The sequence below is a fragment of the Protopterus annectens genome, chromosome 2.part0 (assembly GCF_019279795.1).
Source record: "Protopterus annectens isolate FY-2018-M chromosome 2.part0, PAN1.0, whole genome shotgun sequence".
Classification (NCBI taxonomy): Eukaryota; Metazoa; Chordata; order Ceratodontiformes; family Protopteridae; genus Protopterus; species Protopterus annectens.
The window spans coordinates 228,204,921-228,226,044 of NC_056728.1; the positions used below are offsets into that span (position 1 = coordinate 228,204,921).

Here is a 21,124-nt window from a genome sequence, read left to right on the forward strand (position 1 = left end):
GTTCTATGCTTCGGCAATATATACCAATCTATCAAAAAACAATCTCACCAAACTTTCCACCAGTTACAATAACATAGCCAGATTTGCCACTGGCACCACCTTTAGAACTCACCACTGTCTTAACCTAAAACAACTGGGATGGCTAGAACTGCAGAACCAACTACTTTATTAACAAATTGTTATCACCCAAAAAATCCTTTACCACCCAAAAAATACCCCTATCCCCACTAACTTGATTTCACCGTACAAAAATCTTGCTATGCTACGCTCATCGAATAAGCTTCTAGCTTCCACTATTAAATCAAATAACAAAGCAGGAGATTCACTTTTCACCAACACAGTAGGGAAAATCTGGAACCAGCTTCCTACTGAACTGTCCTCCCTTGCTTCCACTATTCTGTTTAAAAAGCATCTGAAAGAATATCTTACAACTCACTGGCTATGTCCCTGCTCCAACCCAGACTGATATCTCTTTCACCTCCTGCTCTCTCTATACTTTTCTACTCTTCTGTTTTATCTCACCTATCTCTATTTCCAAAAAAAAAAAAAAAAAATTTCATATTTTTGGTTCACTGTATTTAATCTTAGCTTAAAGCTACTAACTTACTCTGTAAACATTTTTTTTTTTTTACCTATCTAGCTAATGCACGATGTAGCTAATGTACTGTAATCCACTTGACTATTACTATATATTGTATTATTTACTGTCTGCAGATGCTTGGAGCTTTTCTCCCCGGGCCTCTACTGAAAATGGACTGTATCCAGTTAGACTAGCCCGGTCAACAAATGTAAAATAAATAAAAAAATAAATATTTACAGACCTAAATGCACAAGAAGCAAACTTGGTTATCAGATGTCCCATCTTGTTTCTGCAAATGTGATATTTTGTTTGTGAAAGTATGGCAGATAGCGGAAATATTACTAGTAAGTCACAGCCATTATTTTGTAACTTGTTAAGGCTGTGATCTGTAGTTCCTGTGGTACATGGCTTGATTCCATCGGCCCTCATTTGCTTACTGTGTGATCTTGAGTAAGCCGCTTAACTGGACATTGTAGCAGGATCATCCCTGAAAAAGGACGGTGTGTCCAGTGGGCCTCCCTAGTTAATAAATGGGTATTATTATTATTATTATTATTATGAAGGCATATGTGTGATATATATTTGTAGTATAAATGTGAATTGTGGATTCTGTTATAATGACGTAACAACAAGGACTTCAAGGGAGAGAATAGAAGATCACATGATACATTTTGCAACAGAGATGCAAACCGTATATTGTTTTGTGTTCTTTGCAAACTGTACGTGTCAGAGACCGAGACTCTGTACTGTAAGAAAAGCAGCAACTCTGGATTTATGTATTTTTTCATAACCTGATAAACTGTCTATCCATCTATTTATATATTTATTTATTTCCTTTGTTGACCTTGTTAGTCCCACTATGCTAAATAAAATTTAGGATTGCCACCAGTTCTGATAAACTGGAAGTAAAATGTCTGTTTAAAAATATTCTGTAAAATACTTTGAAGTTTGACAACTTTCCTTTTAAAGTTGGTTAGAATTGTCAGTTCAGTTGCTCTAATATGAACTGTCTAGCAGGACTGTAGGCTCCCTAAAAGTGCCGTTTCATGTCTGAGGCACTAGGACTGTCTGATAATTTTAGGCACTGGCATTTGTACACACTTCAGTTTTTATTTTATTTATTTTTTATTTATTTTAACTCTGTATCAGGTTGAAATAGCTGTGTGTCAGATTGATGAATTTTATTTAATTTTATATATGTTTGCACAAATAAGAAATAATGCTGAACTGCTGAAACAATTCTTTTTTCTACATTCAGTGTGCAACAGCAGTTTCTTTGTGCATTTCCAGTATTCACACCTCATTAATGTTACGGTCATGCAAAGGACTTTAAACCGAGCAATAAAAACTGTTTTTTTCTTTTTTAATGAAAATCCTAGTGCGGCACTTTATTCTTATTGTACAAGATCTCTTGAGTTTTAAGTGTTACACGAGCTCTGAGTCTGATTTTAAAACTGATGCTTGACTGTTTCCCTACAGACTAACAGAAATACTGGGTGAGCAAATTGGAGTAACTAAGGAAAATATATTTTTGAGCCGTGAAACAGGATCGCAATTGCCTAGATGTAGTAAGGCCATGCTGAGTTTAATTCCGGTGGCTGCCAAAAAAAGGCAATTACTAGAAAATGGAAATCAAAGTCTGAATCAACTGTACTAGAACTAGTGAGGATAATAACAAATATAAAACAACTGGAAGTGGGATCTTTAGAAAAGGGTAGAAGCAAATTACATAGAAAAAATGGGATTTGTGAGAACAATACATGCAGAATAATTATTTGGAGTAGGAATGAGATTTAAGGGAAGGCAGGAATTGAATGAGCTATGTAATGTTTGACTAGCCATGACTAAATAGATATAAGTGATGTATAACATTTGCAGCTGAAAACATGTCAGTATGGAATGTTTTCATTTATATAAATGTATGATTGCCTCTGTCATTAGTGATAATTTAATAAAGATGATTCTTGATTTAAAAAAATGCTGTTTCACTGCATTAATATTTGGATTTTTTTCCCATACAACCACCCAACTATTGTGATTTAAAGTTGGTGCCTTTTTTAGATGGCTTATTCCTATTGTAAATTAGAGTTAGAGGCTCCATCCAGTGCTATTTCTACTGGACACGGAGAGCTCAAACTATAAGGCAGTCCCATTAGACTGTTAAAGGTTGAGTTGTTTCATTGAATCCCATTTCATCTAATGCGTACTACAATGCTGAGAGTGTTAATCGACTTGTATGTTGTTATTTTCTGTATTTTTCCTTGTTTTGACTAAAGGCCAACTGTTTGCATTTTTAACTTAGTCTGGGAGCTTAATTTTATAGTATTCCTCTCAGCAGTGGGAGAATCGTGAGTTGCTGCAGGATCTCAGCTTCATTATTTTATTTTTACTGCTTTTTACTGTTTGTATTTTAATTGGTTTGAGGGCCTTAGTTTTGTAGTAAAACTCACAATGGTGAGGGCATTGAGAATTGGTGCAGGATCTGATACATTTCTACTGCATTTTTTGGTGTTTGCATTTTACTTGGTCTGGGAACCTTAGCCAGTCTTGTAGTATCACTCACAAAAGTGAGAGAATTGTGAATTGCTGCTGGATCTGCGCCATATGTATACACTCCTACTCCATTTTTACTGTTTACTGATTGGATTCCTCTTTCAGGTGTCTCCTATAACCTGTGCTGAGCTGTGCAGCAGTGCTTTGCAGTGCCTGTACAGAAGCAGGCACCTTGAGTTGCAATTTTCCACATAAAGCTCCTCTGCTATTTTCTTAAGTATCTAGCTGAGTTTAGAGCAGCTAGTTTGCTCATCTTAGAAGTATTACCCCAAGAATGTTGTTTAGAGCAATTCTAGACTGCTCCTTCCAGCCCAATAATTCCAGACTGTAACTGCACCACTAGTCATACATCACAAAAAACAGGATCCTCAGTCATAGATATGTATTTTCCTATTGTCTGTATAGCCAGCCTTGTAGAAATGGGAATCTCAGCCAGTTGTCTCATGTCTACTGACAACCACCCTATTCTTAAGCAGATTGACACAGTATGTGAGAGATGTCATTACATTATGTTTTTAGAGGCAAAGCTGTCACATACAAACATTGATATCTCTAAATAGGTTGCCAGTAACACACACACACACACACACTACACCTGCTATGGATCATTTACATAAACTGATACATGCTGAAGCTCTTAAATGTAATCTACCCAATCCTCAAAGGCCTCCCATACTCTGCCCTCAGCAATCTCCCAAACACTCTACAAAGACACCACCTCCCAGGACACATGCAACTGCATCTCACAATGTCTCAGCCTCTAAGCCCTTAAGGCAAACTGCCACACAATCCAATGTATTGGTCATTGGAGAGACTGTTGTGAGACACACTGATACCCCCTCACCAGTTTGAGCAAGGAGGCAGTCACCATATGGGGCAAGGATCTGTCAGATCACACATGCATTCAAGACACTGAACTGACTCTGTCACAGTCCATGTGAGTATTAATGATCTGAAACGTACCTCCCTGTCTTTTATGAAGAGAGATGTAATAGAGCTTTGTGTCCCAGACAGGTATGAGCCTAGCATTTATCAGTTTTCTACCTTTTCCAAGGTTGATACTACAATATAAACAGATGATGATTGACTTTAACAATTGGCTTTGTTACTGGACTTCCTTACAATGACACCAGTGTCTGTATGCTTGGGAGGACATGGTGGACAGACCACGCTGTTTTGCCAGGAATAGCCTGCATGTGTCCCCGCTAGGCTTTCGTATATTGACCAAAACATTATCCAGCTCTGTAGTACCTTATTTAGGTAATGCCAGTCTGATAAACCTTCCTACATAGTAAATTCTATAAATTCTATAAAAGATAAATTAAAGGTGTTCATACTTAATGCTTGGCGTATTAATAAGAAGCTCCGGTCCCTGGAAGTGCTCCTCACCCTGCAGAGATTTGACATCTGTGCAGTTACTGAGACAGGGAAGGCACCCCAGCAGTACACAGCTATAATGCCTTCTATATATGTAGACAAGCTATTCAAAAAGAGGGGATGAGAGGTGGAGATGTATCAGTCTACACAAGAAGTAAGCATACCTCAAGATTTATCAAGTAATGTGACATGCTTCAGCTACTCCATGTCCTGCTAACCTTAGGTAAAGTCCAGTACCATATCCTTGCTAGCTACAGGTCCCTGTCTGACCCAGGTTAAATGTACCACATACTTGACTGTACTGGAGTCACTCACGGTTCAACCCAACACTATATTCATGGGTGATTTCAACTATTTCATCATAAACTTGGATACATACACAACCACTAACATGTAGGCTCAAAGATTCCTGGATTTTGTCAATGTAAACACCATGAAATAGCTAGACTGCGCACCTACTAGTGGTGGAAATATCCTGGAGCTGGTACTCACAAATATGAAGGAATGTTTACCCGCCCCTTGTGTAATGCCCTCACTGGTCAGATCAGATCACATAGCTGTCACCCTTGAAATAAATATAAAGGCTGAACTCCCTTCAAACCCTAAAACATTTAAGAAATTTTCCAAGGCTAACTACCTGCTGTTAAGCAGTGGCATAGCTAAATTCCAGGCCCCATCAACTTCGGACATCACGGGGCCCTTTACAGAAACCCTGTACAAGCTTTTACCAAATCAAAATAAATCTAGGACAAACTCCAGTAACAGGTCCCCTTGGTGGACCCCCAGTATAAACAGGTTGTGCCACAAAAGAAAGAAAAAAAATCCTGCTCCAAAATAGGAAGGGTTATGTACAAAGACAAAACTCTCTCATTAGTCTCAATAAGCAACTCAGGGAACTAATCAAGTCCAGCAAAGCCCCCCAGGCTAAGGGTAAACATAAGGCTTTTTTTAGTTATGTATGCAACCTTAAACGGAACACCCAACAGTGTGTTGAACTAATAGTAAATGGAACCTTACCTTTGACCACCATGTGTGTACTGTAGTAAGGAAAGCTTTCTACGTAGCATACTTGATTAGTAAAGGCATCACCTCAAGAGGAAAAGAGGTTACATATACGCAGCATTAATCTGGCCCATAATTGACAATAACACTCCGTTCGGCATGTACCGTACAAAGTACCTGCAGCAAATGGAGAGACCTCAAAGGTTTCTAACAAGGAAGATCAAGGGGCTCCAAGATATGCCTTACACAGACCGACTAAAGTCCCTGTCACTATACTCTGTGTCATATAGACTTCTTAAGGGAGACTTATGTCTGGCCTACAGAGCAATCTAAGACCCAAACCTAATGAACTTGCTGCATATCTGTAAAATCAAATGGGACTAGGGCTACCCATTTCAGGGATTTAATATGGCCTGCAAAAATAGGACATGTTGGAGGACAGAGTTATCTTCCAGCGACTGCCGCATCTTTGGAACAGGCTACCAATTCTTGTGAACCAGAGCATCTGTATGACACTATTCAGAAGGAACCTGGACGAGTGGCTGGGGCACTCTAAATTCTTACTGGGGATAGCACCCACAACCCTCCTGGACATGGGCAGTCAGTCATCACTAAATGCAATCATGGGTATCTATTAGCATTTTCATGGTATTACATTGAGATGAAATGGCTGGGCTTAAAATGTACTCCAGGTCAATAACCTAGTAATGTCCGATGATCCTGTCAACTTCCTATACCAAAATGGGGGATATAGCAAACTTGCTGATTGATAAATTTAGCTTTAGTTTCACCCCCAGTTCCCCCTCAGGAAATAGTCTTTCATTTCTCCCTCAACTATTTCTAAAGAACAGGTCCTCGCTGCACTTTCCATATTTAAAAACACTACATTAGTGAGTCCCGATAATATCCCAAGATGCCGCCTAAATAACTTGAAATATGCCTTGTCAGGCCCATTAGAATCGCATTTCAACCACAGCCTCCAGACAGGATTCATAGGCAGACCATCAACAGACCCAGGGAACTACAAACCCATAGGTTTGACTATATAAGGCCATGGAAATAATAATTGTGGACCTTATAAACAAAGACATAGGAAATCTCCAAACAATGGACCTATCCCAGTTCTGGTTTGTAAAGAACAGGTCATGCCTACTAAACTTTGTGGACTCCTTCAAGAAGGTCACTAGAGAGGTATATGAGGGTAAAACAGCACATACTGCCTACCTTGACGTGACAAAGGCATTTGACAATCCCTCACTCAGGTATTAGACAGACTCACAAATTTAGGCATAAATCCCTGTCACCCGATGGATAGCCAAATGGCTCACAGATAGGACACATGAAGTTAGGGTGGGGGAATCCACCTTCACCAAGAGGCCTGTTAGTAGTGGTGTTCCACAGGGCTAGGTACTGAGACCTCTGCTGTTTGGAATATACTTCTCTGAAGTCAAGACAAATATAGAGGGCCTTTGGCTAACCAGATTTGCTGACGACTGCAAACTGGGTGCAATCATTGAGTCCCCCAAAGGTGTAGCTATCCTCCAGGAGAGTCTGACACAGACAAATAACTAGCTCCAGAACCATGGCATAAAAATTAATGCAAAGAAATCTATAATTATACCCTTTGGGAAGACAACCACCCCTGCAAATTATAACATTGATAACACTCCCCTAAAAGTAGACCTAATGGTAGGGGACTTGGGAACTCAGGTTAACAATAACCTGAACTTTGAGCACCACATGTCCATGATAGTGAGAAAATCCTACTGTGCGGTGCAACTTATAAGTAAGGGCATGGCATCTTGATCTAAGGAGATCATAGTCCCACTATACTCAGCTTTTATTAGACCAGTAGTTGAGTACAATGCACCCTCAGCATGTACATGACCAGGTGTTTGCAACAGCTGGAGTGGCCACAGAGGTTCCTCACTAAAAGAATACAGGGTGTAAATATGTCCTATGCGGACTGCCTTAAGCCCCGTCCCCATACTCTGTCTCCCACAGACTACTGAGGGACAACCTGTGCCTAGCCCGCAAGGCATTCTTTGATCCAGCCCTCAAACATCAGCTACATATTCGCAAAACAGTCAGCACTAGAATTACCCAAGCTAAGGATCTAGACCTCATCTGTGACATAAATAAAACATGTTGGAGGGGCAGGAATGTCTCACAGAGATGAGATGTTCTCTGGAACAGACTCCCTGTTCATGCTCTTCCCTAGGTCTATTCAAATGCAATTTGGACCATGGATGGAAATCACAAATTCATCCCTGGCTTGTCAGCTGTGGCCCTTATGGACAGGGGCAGTTTTGTAGATGCCCTAAGGCACAGGCATATACCAAAGCCATTCTAGCCAGTGGGCATTGATAGTTGGGAAAATTGGGTTATGAATGGCTAGGCTTAAAAGGCTCTTGGGCCTTTAGCCTAGTAATCACTCATGGATCCTATATTTGCAGCTTCTACAGTCTAAAATGCTGAAATATTCACTCTTTATTAGGTCTTTTAATGTTTTCTTTTTTAAACTGTCCTTTTAGATTGGAAGGTCAGAGTGTGTTTTAGGATACAAAGACAGTCATTCTAGTGGTAGCATATTATTTCTAAGTCTTGTTTTTGTTACCTAATTGATCTTAAATATTTCTGTTAAAAAAGTGACTTGAAATTTGTTTCCAGGCATAATTGAGGAATATAGATTTGCTTAATATTGTGCTTGTGATGGCAGCAAATTATTTTGGATATGTGAAATTCTTGACAGTTTATAATCCCATCAGCCAACTCTGTAAAGCTGAATTTGAAAACAAAACATAGTAAGCTAAAACATTTATCATTTTAATAATTCACTTCATCCCCTAAATGTGCTTATCTGTATTTTGTAGGGTTGGGAAGACTGTACTTGCATTGATATGAATGAGTTCTACTTTGGATTAATCCCTGAGGAGGAGCGCAGGAGGACAGATTTTCTGGAGCCTTTTGATGAGTACGAGGTAACTTTTGCTGTATGCAAAACTTTCTACTACAACTGGACAGTGTCAGTAAATTGAAACCCCCACCTGTTAGCCTGCTACATATTGAATAGATGACTAAATGGCTACATAAATTTCAGTGGCTGACATTTGATAATCATTGAGTATCTGTTGTGGCCATGTTGAATGAGTTGCTAGTGTGAGTTTAGCTAGTAGTTAGTAATTTGAAAATGTAGTAATGTGCTCAGAAAATAAATCTAACACAGTCTGGCATGTTACTTTGTAAAGTCCAGAATAATTGCATATATTTTTGAGATAAGTAATGGGATGAAGCCCACCAATAATTGTAAAGAGCTAGCTGGCATTCAGGCTGTTGGTCATTTGCCTAAAGCACACCTTTTTTATGACCTGTTTATTCTCTAAAATCTGTTAGTTGTGAACATCACAGGGAAATGCTATGATGCTAAAACTCTGGTGGGTTGTGTTTTAGATTGTTTTACTGTTTAAGAACCATCATATCTGCAGGACCATGAGCACATGATGGACTTAATGGAGGCATAGACACCCAAGATATTCTCCTTAAGGATCATTATTGCAGGGTTATAAGCCTGATTTAGGGTATTTAGGGTATGAGATGGGTGTCAGCCATTTGGCCTGATATTTTTTAGTAGTGGGCATACCTGTGAGGGCAAGCTTATGTAGTCATGTACCATATCTACAAGAGGGAGGATGTTTGTTAAAGGGTTTGCACATTTGCATTGTGCACTTTAATTTTGCAGCCCATAGTCAGCTGTCATTTTTGCTGTGCTTCACTAGTTTGTACATAATTCTAAATGTTATTCATAAGATTAACGTTGCTGTAACCATTGCATATGGGGTATATTTTGCCAGGGATACCATACATCTGAAGAGTCTAAACATCTTCAGGGACCTTCCTCACACCATACGCCCACCCTTAGAACAAGAGGACATGCCAGTATAAATGAGACATGTAGATGCACCAAAACTTGGAACTTTCTTCCCACTAGTTAATGAGTGCAAAATATCGTTAGTGTTGGATCTAGTTTTCATATAGTTGGCTTCAGTAACAAGTTTTTGTAGGCAGAAGTATACATTGGGGACTGTTTCGATTTCTTTTCAACTTTTACCTTTAAAAGTATCTGTCAGAAATAGTGTGATTGTGAGTGCGAAATTCCATACACTGAATCCCACTTTTGTTTTTTGTTTTTATTCCGTTTAGAGGCTGAACACAACTTTAAGTTACTTAGTGTCTGTCAGTTGTTCCCTCCCAAACTGTTGAGTGTATTAAATTCCCTTTGCATTAATGTTAAAGAATAAACATCTTCAGGACTTGGTGCAAGCAGCTGTGGCATGTTATTCCTCTTCAGAGGATCCCCCCCTCCCATGTTAAAAGGAAGAGAAACATTTTGAGAGATGTGAGTAACAATAGTTACACATCCTCCTCATTCATTCCGTCTGTGACTGATGAATCTGCCACAGAGTTTTTGCAGCCCTCAATAGTTACACATCCTCCTCATTCATTCCGTCTGTGACTGATGAATCTGCCACAGAGTTTTTGCAGCCCTCTAACATATTCCCTTTAAAAGCCTCAGTGATTCAGTCCAGCCAGACAGACTGTTCGGCTAAGTCAGATGGAAAGGGAAAACAAAGAAATGTTTTATCTGAAAAGATCTTCCAAGATGGCTGCAGACTGATCAGTAGGTTGATTTTAGCTCTCCTAGTGTGAAAACAGAGACCAGTAGTGTAGCTAGGGCAGGGCGAGAGGGGCAGCTGCCCGAGATGCAAAGTGCAATCACCAGCCGATCCTGATCTCTCTCCATTTAATGCAATACCGGCTTTAAAAGCCGGTATTCCATTTGCAGTCAAGCTGAGCAGTGTAGTGCTTCATGTGTGGTCTAAACTGTAACAACTGCTTATTACATTATAGCAAACAGTTTGCTACAGTTTAAAAGTTAGAACATGAATGTGAATGCCATAGTGCTCCGTGCAGGCAGGGTATAAACTGTAGTATTGGGGCAGGGCACTGAAATGGGACTTGAATGGCTGGTGGGGGGGGGGGTGTTGTTCATCGGGCCGCTTTTTTTTTTTTTGGTTCTTCACTTGAAGAGTTGAAGGTCTGGAGTGCTGGCTGATCCAACTACGCTTCTGACCAGATACTGTTAAAAAAGCATTATTGAAACTGTCAGTCTGGTTAAAATTCCTTCACTGGCTAGTAATTACACTGTCTGGTTGCCAGCAAAGAAGGGATTTGGAGAACCTAAGATAAAGTCAGCCAGAAAGGGAGAAGAGAAAACACTGGCTGGATAAAATCCTGCTGCTGTTCAGCAAAAAAACAATTCAAGTTTCAGCTTTGATACATGACTTGGCTTCCAGTAAGTTAGAGAGAAAAATAAATCAAATGCACTCTATTTCTAATAAATGAAACACTGAACAAATATTTCAACTCAAATACCAAAAGGCTGGAAAAAACAAACGCTAATCAAATAAAGTGATAAGACTCAAAATTAGAGGCTGAAATGAAGAAAAGGCTTGCTGAGTATGAAGCTTTTCCAGAAGAGTTTTTTTTTTTTCAAAAAATAACTAGAGGACAGACCATGCAGAGAAAATCTGAGATTTTCTGCTGTACCAGAGAAACTGAAAGTATTAAGCTGTATTAATTTTATGAAAGTACAAATAAGCAACTGTTCCATAGCAAGATTTGTTAATTGAAAGGACAGATTGTTATATGCTCCAATCCTGGGCGTGAGAAAGCAGACAAAACCAATATTACTAAAGATGCAATCATACCGGCAGAAGAAGTTGCTCCAGTCAGAATTGTGGCAGAAAGGAAAAGAACAAAAAATTGGAAACAAAGTGTGGAAAATGATTGTTCACTGTTCACTGAGCAGAAGAGAAGTATGTTTATCTCAGCTATCAGTGAATGTTGATAGGCAGGTGTGAGATTCAAGCTACCAGAAATGTTTTTCCATGGAGGATCATTATTTATTTATTTTTATGTAGAATAAACAAAGGAGGAAATAAAAAAGTTTATTGAACAAAGTTCAAGTCAGTAACTACAAGGGGAGTCTTATTTTCATTCTTAGAGTGACTTTTCCAGTGAAACCTTTTCCATTGCGCCAAAGGAAGATACTTGAGAGACAGAAAAAAAGCAGAAAAGTTGCCAATTTTAAACTGGGGAGGTTGCTGAGAAGCTAAGCTATAATACAGAGAGCATTTCTGGCAACTGTTAAATGCTAAGCAGCAACATCCTAGAATTAATGACCGTGGCTGTTAGTAGTGTTTTTAAACTCTGTGCAGCCAAATAATGATTGTAATTTTTTTGCTCTAAGTTTTGATGTTATAATATTACAAGTTAATTAATATGTGTGGTCTGGATTGATAATTTAGAAAAATAAATAGTTAAATGGAGTTGTAAATCCACATCACTCACATTTCAAGTCCGTAGAACACTTTAGCAGACCTAGAAATATAAAATGAGCACTTGGAATAAGCCCATGCTGTAGAGAATAGTCTTTTATTAATCCACAAATTTCATGAAACTCACAACAGTACAGGATACAGCACATTAACGCTAAGAGACTTCATCAGATGAATGCATACCTTTACAAACTCACTCACTCTATTTATACCCTCCTTAATTAAATTCAGTTTAACAATCATCATGGAAGCATTAGGAAGTAAATTCATTACTACACAAATATTAAAAATATATAAAAAAATAGAAATGCTTTCCTCAAACTACTAGTAGTAATAAAAAAGTGTAATAAATATAATAATATTCAGTTACTACATATATCCAAAATATTAAAAACTAATATTCACAGTAAAAAAAGTTATTAGCTGCTCACTGATTGTCTCTGGTAGCTCTTCCTTTACTTGCTCCTACCTGCTCCATTCGCCCTGTGGGCTCACTCCACTCCCCTACCCTACCCCCAATTCCCACCCACCCCCAGTGCAGCTAACCTTATACTTCTGCAACCACACCCCTTCCCCTCATCACCCTATCAGTGACTTCTGCTAATTAAGAGCCCCACCTCCACTTCCTGCTACTCCTTAAAGCAACTTTACACCTTATATCTCCTCTTCCTACCCTCTCCACTCTAATCATCCTTTTTGATAACTTTATACAGCTTTCTCTCCTACTGCCACTTTAGCCTATAGTATACTCTTTCCCTCAACTTACTCTACCTTTTATCCTACTCATCTTAATGGCCTCAATACAGAAGACTGAATACACAAACCTATTACTCTTAACTACTATTCTAGCTTCTCTAACTATACCCTTTACTCTAACAACCTATGAACATTATTCACTTACTGAACATCACCACCCCCACCAGCAAACTCAATTTCTCATGTAAACTCCCTCAACCACATAAACATAACCTCCACTTCTATCTATATACTTCCAAAGTGTCATAGATCTACCCATGTTATTTACTTCCAAGACAAGAAAACTCTAAATAACTATAACAAAATTCTAAAGATTATACAAATACCTCAACAACACTCCTAATTAGATGGTGATATTCATTCAAACCCTGGCCCCAATAATAAAATTACCAGTGACCCACACAACCAATCTTCTCATACTACCTTTACCCCAATAAGGCCCTCTAACTCTCTCCTGATAGCCCACCTCAACATCCGTAGCATTAACAATAAAATCACCCACCTTCATGCACTCTTAGAAGTGCACTCATTCGATATCCTGTGTATTACAGAAGCATGGCTAAAGCCTTCAACTCAAGACCAGGAAATTTCCCCTCCTGGATATAATATCCTGAGATGTGACTGCAAAACCAAAAAGGGTGGGGGTGTAGCCATTCTCTATAAATCAAAACTTCAAATTACATCCTTCAATGTGTATCTACCCTCAGATACTAATGCTGAAACCCTTACTGCTAAACTTCAAATCAACAACTGTAAATCTATTTACATAATTTGCTCCTATAATCCCCCCGGAAATAACATCAATACTCTTGAAAACATCCTCAGTTGCCTCTCTACTCACCTACCTCAGGAAACCATAGTGATAGGTGACTTTAATATAGACTTGGCTACCTGTAGCTCCCCTAATCCTATCACCCACATAAATCTATACAGTTTTTCCCAAATAATAACCACCCCTACTAGAATCCATAAACCAGGTGGTAAGGAAACCACCCTAGATTGTATCCTTATAAACAACCATCCTGACACACATAAATCAGGTACCCTTCCAGATGACATCAGTGACCACACTCTAACCTATATAATTAAACAAAAAACCCATAGCCCAAATTCAAATATTTTCAAGACCTCACGCTCTAAAAAACACTTTTATCCAGACAGCTTCCAAAATGAACGTAAGGCGTGTGACTAGTCACCACTACATCAACTTTAACTTGATGAGCAGTGTCCTACTTTAATACAAAATTCCTACAAATTCTAGAGTACCATGCCCCAGCTCGCTCTACTCAAATAAGGACCAAAATTGTCCCATGGCTTACGAAAGAAACTAGACAAAAGATCCTCCTACATAATAAAATTTGGGCCAAATGGAGAGCCTCTAAAAACCCATCAGACCACCTGTACTTTAAACAGTTAAGAAATGCCACCAAAAAGCAATTCTGCTTGACAAAAAAAACTTTTACCTTCACGTCCAACAAACCCACCAGCAAAAACCTCAAAAGTTCTGGTCAGGCATTAACAAACTACTTCAGCCAGGGCACTCTAAAACTCCTGCCCCATCAGGTATCAGCCATAATAACTCTGAGCAAATTGCTGATGCTTTCAACAACTACTTTACTGAAGCCATTCAAACTCTAGCTAATACACTATCCCCTGTCAGCACTAGCCCATTAATCACCACAAATAGCCAAGTTCCTTCTTTTCATATACAGCCAGTACCTACATCCCTCATTTGTACACTCCTTCAAAAACTCAAACCATGCACCCCTTCAGCTGACTGTCTACCATCTGAATACCTGCAAATAGCAGCTAAAACCATTGCCTATCCCATTTCCATCCTTATAAATAGAAAAATTACAGAAAGCACAATCACTTCCATCTGGAAAGTCTCCCATATCATCCCTCTATATAAGGGTGGTACTTCTACTGAGATTTCTAACTTTCGACCAATTGCCTTACTCTCTCCAATAGCTAAAATAATGGAAACATGCATCCCCCAACAACTACTTGACCACCTCCTCCACAATAATGCTGTCAGCATGGATTTAGGCCATTCCATAGTACCACCACTGTCCTGCTATCTTTTTTTGACTGTATAAACAAAAATCGTAACAATAACTCTTTCCTCTGCACTTATTTATTGACCTTTCAAAAGCCTTCGACATGGTTAACCATCACCTACTTATTGATATACTAAAAGCCCTATCACTTGATCCACAGGCATTACTTTGGTTTAAATCCTATTTAGAAAACAGACAGCAAGCGGTGCTATGGCATAACAATCTATCAACACCCCTCCCTGTTAACATTGGAGTACCTCTAGGCTCTATTTTAGGCCCTCTTCTCTTTTCAGTTTTTATTAATGATCTAAATGCCAAAATTCCACAAACCACCTACATACAAAATGCAGGTGATTCTACTTTAATATGTTCTGCTAAGTCCATAACTTCACTCCAGACTCACACCCAAACAGTATTTAATATTGTTGAAAATTGGTTCGTGCAACATTGCCTCCTCCTGAACCCCAAAAAAACGAAATTACTGCTTTTTGCTCCTACCCAAAGTCACCACAAATTCACTTCACAGTAACCTCTAACAATGGAACTAGCATATCTCCAGACATTACATCCTGACTCCTAGGAATTACAATAGACCCCAACCTCAGCTATGATGATCATATTAATACTACTATAAAATCTGTCAACAAAAAACTAGGCTCCCTTTATAGAATCAAACCCTTCATTACGCCATTAGCTAGATCTACTATTGCCCAGACCCACCTTATCTCTACCCTGTTCTATGCCTCTGCCGTTTATACTAATCTATCTAAAAATAACCTTAGCAAACTCGCAACCAGCTATAATAACATTGCCAGATTTGCCACTGGCACCCCATTTAGAACCCACCACTGCCACAACCTCAAACAACTGGGATGGTTAGAACTACAGAACCAACTACTTTGTCAACAACTTATTATCACCCAAAAGATCCTTTACCACCCTAAGAATACACTGGCTCTCACTAAACTGATTATCCCATACAAACATCTTGCAGCACTACGCTCAGCTAATAAGCTCCTATTTTCCACTATTAAATCAAACAGCAAGGCTGGGGACTCACTTTTCACTAACACAGTGGGAAAAACCTGGAACAAGTTTCCAAATGAACTCTCAACTCTTTCTTCCACACTGCTTTTCAATAAATATCTTAAAGAATATCTTAAGACATTTTTCAAATTCGTATCTGTTCTTCAATAGTGCACACCCTCTACACCAGAAAAGAGGTATTGTGAAAGGGCAATATGTGCGAGGGTGTAGAATGACGTCAAAACACAGTGATTTGTTAAAGGAATGTGAAGTTTTATCCAATATGTTTAAAGAGAGAGGGTACCCGGAAGGACTTATTAAAGGTATTGAGAAGGAAGTCTTGGAAGGAAGAATGGAGAGATTTAAACCAGTTTTAGGGAGAAATATTCTACCTAGTAGTAATGTAGAAGAAGATTTGGTTAGAGCAAATCACGATTTGAATAGTGATTTTATAACTGATTATAATGGTGACTCAGCTGTGATTAGGGTTACCAGCGGACTGTCTGGTTTTCTGATAAATTGTCCGGTTACAAATTTAATTAAAAAACGGACACGTGAAATCCGGGTTTTGTGCCACTATGTAGCTTTTTCCGGATTTACTTAGAGTGCGGTAGTAAAAACAAAATACGTTAGAAATGCAACTTCGAAGTAGGAAGCCATTCCCATGGCAACACTGAAACACTAAACACTACGTGATTCGTCACGTCATGAGAACGTCAACCACCGCATGCTCCTCACTGGAAGGTGTAATTGCTTGTCAGCTGATTTGTTTGGTTTGCTCAAACTTTGTAAGTTCTAAAGAACGGGACTGGAAATTGCATGATAGTTTTAAAGTTGTCAGTTAAATGGAAAGTGCATAATGTTTGAGTCAAGCGAAGTCCAACGAGGGTCAATGAGCCAAGAGACTGTTACCATTCCCTTGGGTGAAGTCACAGAGGTAATTCATACATTGTAACTGGAAGTATTTTGTATTTGTGGAAGCTGTGTTTTTCACAAACTCACATTGAGTAAAATTGCATGACTTCTAAACAATGATGATTATGTTAATTTTACAGTATAACAAGTGATGTTGATGCACAGTGCACCATCAACCTTCCCCCTTTTTGCTTATATTGAAGTTACTTAGCGGTATGGAAGCTGTTCTCACCAAAACAATCCGGAACACTGGACCGTGCATAGGTCGTGGTCATGAATGTCATCCCGAGTTCTCTTGTGTTAAGATAAATGCTGGTTTTAGACACCTGAGAAGCTTCTTTATTTGCATTAATTTAAGAGCGGTAATGGAGAGCACTGGACTGCAGCAGCATATTTGCTTGCTGCTTGTAATGTTACAGCATTGTCGTAGTTTGACAGTTGCTCACTGATGCCGCAACAAGCTAAGCCTCATCACAGATAGTATTTTATAAAAACATCATATCAGAAAAAACCCACTGAATATTACCGTTAGTGCCAGTTACTATAACTCAGAAAATGTGTGTTGATTGCAAAGCCTGTTGATCTATTAACTTTTAACTTCTGTGATTTTTGCCTCCTATTTTTGCCTTGTCCCTCCTGAAATTTTTGTTTTTCTGGTAAATAACCGAGGCTTACAGTCAGTTTGTAATGACATATCCTAAAGGTTTTTTTTTTTCCTTAATCTTTGTAAAATGCATGTTGCTCTTCTATAAATGGATTAAAAAAGCTTCACAAGTGTTTCATGGGTGTTAAGTGTTTGTAGGAGTATTTCTACTGCTTGTGATTTAACTCAGAAACAGAGGCGTGAGCTGTAGAACATAGTGCTGATTCAGTTACACAGGTGTGGAAGGTATAGAGTCTGTGATGTGCAGGTTACTTCTAGAAAAACTTAATGTTTGAGAAACTGACATGTTTTAATAGACTACTCAGCAATGTTTCTGTTTTTCACATTTGCAGTTTTTGTGGCAGAAATGGTGCTCAACTAAATTGTTTAATGAACATATTTTAAATTTATTAACAAAATTAAATATTTATGTGAGTTGCTCACTTCTTTGGTGAATGTATATTTAATGAATTTGTTCTTCTAAAGTTTCAATAAATGCTGATGTAAGAGTGTTCAAGCTCGCCATTTGTTCTTACACACTGGTTCGGAGCCGATCCTCGGCTCCGAGTCGGCCGAATTGCAAAGCTCTGAATCTCAGAGAAGCTCGAGACCAGCCCATATCCCACAATCCTCCCTGCCATTATTCAGATCTAGTTTGCCGCTGCAACAGATCGGATCGAGGAGAGCTCGGACCAGATAGAAACTTGAGTTTTTGTTGAGTCTTCAGATAAGAATTCAAATTTTTTCTTCTTAATACTTCATTATAGTTACTAGTTACTGTAGAAGTGCTGTGTGTGTGATATATATATATATATATATATATATATTTACCCCTTTTTTCTTATTCAGGCACCCTTGTGGCCTAACCCTTTTTTTCTTGGGTGTGGTATTTTTTGTGAGAGTTTTATATTTTAACTGTTTAGTATACATATATTGCTAGGATAGTTTTTTTTTTTTTTTACCTATTATTATAGTGATCTTCATTGTTACAGTGCAATGTCAGAAAAAGCCAAATCTGGTTTTAAAAGATGTCAGTGTGGGCAGAAAATGTCCATTACTGACAATCATGCTTCCTGTGTCTACTGTCTTGGCCCTCTCCATCTCCAAGAGGATTGCTCTATTTGTCATTCCTTTAGTGGGAGGGTCATGACAGATAGACGCAGAAAGCTTATTGACAGAGGATTGTTGAAGCCGGCCTTTCAAGAGGCTTTGGACAAGTCTGATCAGGCTTCTAAATCCTCTAAGGGGTCGAAGATGTCGGAGACCATGTCATCGGCTCTGAGTTCATCTTCTCGGGTTCGTTCGCCGGTTCCACAGATCTCGGGGCCGAGCGTCGAACATTTATCTTTTACTGAGCCCCAGATCTTGGAACCGGTGTTGGAACTGCCACCACCGTCCATTCTTCGGTCGGTGCCATCTTCGGCTCCTTCGACCCGTTCTTCCAGACCGTTGTCTGACACAGATGTGGATCATGTCATGCAGAAACTCATGGAGAATACAGCCCTTTCCAGGTTAATTGCAGTTTCCTCCCAGGTGGTGTCGAAACTAGAAGGCCTCCCCATATCTCCAACGGGTCCTCCTTCGAGACCCATCCAGATCTCGGAGCCGGGAGAAGAGGACCTGATGATAGTGGAGCCCTCGGTGCCGAAGCTGTCCATTGCACGATTGACACCTTTGACTTCGACTCCTTCGGAACCGTTAGGGGAGTCGCGGAGCCCTCTGTCTTTGCTCGGTTCCGGGACCGAGAGTCGTACTGACCTGTCGATGCCAACTCTCCCTCTCGGGGCCTCGGCACAGACTGGTTCGGCTCCGTCCTCTGGGTTGGAGCCCACGGCACCTAGTTCTGAGATGCTTCCGTGTTCTTCGGAACCGGGGGAGCCCTTAGCCAGGGGTTCTGGGGCCTTTGAACTTATGAGGAAGGTATTGTCTGCACAGACAACCACATCATCAGGGGAATCTTCTTCCCCAAAAGGGCCACTTTCTTTTTCTGCCCCCACGATCCATCCCAAGCGTTGAGCCCAATTGCCTCAGCCACCCACAGAGGGTTCCCCCTGTTCCTTGGAGGCCTCACCAGAAGCCCCCTCTGATGAGGTCCCAAGGAAACGGTTGTGCAAGAGGAGGCACATAGATTCCCCACAGGAATCTCTAACGTCTGACACCGACTTGGATGAGGCAGAGGGGTCCCCCAAATCACCCTCGGAGGATGTGTCATTTGCAGACATCCTGGAGATCTTGAAACAGAGGGGTGATTGGCAGTCCCTAGCCCCCTCTGAGGACAAGTCGGTGCTGCTGAAGGCTTTTGGGGCACAACCTTCTACCTCCTGGGTGACCCCGCCCTTCGATGAATTAATGGATTTGATTGCTCGAAGGGTGTGGGGGACACCTGACACAGTGGAGCCAGTACCTAGGAAACCAAACAAGTTCATCACTGCCCCCCAAGATAAATCTTATCTCACCAAGGGAGTCCCTGTCGACGCTATGGTGGTGGCGGCAGCCACGAAAAAGATGTCTGAGTCTTCCTCATCTGTTCATCCTCCTAATAAGGATTCTAGGACTACGGACAGATATGGGAAGCGCATTTTTAGTTCAGCGACTTTTTCCATGCGTTCGCTAAACTACCTGACCCATTTCACACGATTACAGAGGGATCTCATCAAGGAGCTGACAGATACCCTCCAGGGTAACACAGATGCTGCTGTTTCAGATAAGGTAACAGCACAACTTAACACCCTCACATCCATAGTAAACACATCCATGAGGCTCATCTCGTATGCAGCCGAGGGATCGAGTAGAGCTGCAGCTTCAGCGATTGCTCTTCGAAGACAATCATGGATGCGGCTGTGCTCCTTTGCGGAAGCCTTCAAGTCTTCCTTTGCTAATGCCCCTTTTGATGCTACACTTTTCGGGCCCAAGGTTAAGGAGACTCTCACTCGGTGCGAGCAAGAGGGAAAGACCCTGTCTGCTGTCGGGGTCCGTTTTTCCACTCCTACTAGACCATATCCCAAAGGGCAACGAGGCGGAAAAATGTGGTTCCGTAAGAATCGGGGATCTTTCCAAACCGCACAGAGTGATATCCCCTCCAGAGGCAGAGGAGGGGGTAGAAATGGAAGACGCTGCCCCGGCGGCAGAGGGGGTCCGCATAACCAAGGCGACAGGGATTCCGTCCCTGGGAAGCCTTTCCAGCACTCCTGAAGGGAGGCCCGGCTGTCCTGCTCTGGAGGCAGTAGGGGGTCGCTTAGCTTTATACCCACTGGCCTGGCTAAACATTACTTCATATTCTTGGGTAAAAAGCATTATAACCAGAGGATACAAAATCCCCTTCTTTTCAACACCACCTCTACAAAGGAAATTTCCAGATGTGCCACCCCGTCTGCGAAAACTAGCAGCTGTAGAAATTTCAAAGCTGCTCAAACAGAGTCATCCAACCAGTCCCGGCGAACCAAAGAGGATTCGGAACTTACTCAAGGTTCTTTTTAGTTCCAAAAAAGACAGGGGACTGGAGACCGATCTTCGATCTCAACTTCGTGAAGAAGGAAAAGTTCCGAATGGTCACGCTTCAATCGATCCTTCCATTCTTACAGAAGGACGATTGGATGTGCTCTGTAGATCTGACGCGTACTACCACATCAAAATGGCCAGACCGTCCAGAGATCACCTGCGCTTCCGGCTGGGGACCAGTCACTTTCAGTTTCAAGCTCTGCCCTTTGGACTCACCTCAGCCCCCAGGGTGTTCACCAAATGCACGGCAGTAGTTGCGGCTCACTTGAGACAACAAGGATTCCGGGTGTTTCCCTATCTGGACGACTGGCTCCTC

The 21,124-nt window shown here is 40.4% G+C and overlaps 1 protein-coding gene across 1 annotated transcript in view; it reads left to right on the plus strand.

The window, feature by feature from the left end:
- The window catches only part of LCMT2 (leucine carboxyl methyltransferase 2), an 859,935-nt gene that overhangs the window by 298,816 nt on the left and 539,995 nt on the right, over positions 1-21,124 (plus strand). The window contains exon 7 of the mRNA XM_044060683.1: positions 8,386-8,493. Within this exon, the coding sequence (XP_043916618.1) occupies positions 8,386-8,493 (108 nt within the window). The remainder of the gene's footprint in view (positions 1-8,385; positions 8,494-21,124) is intronic.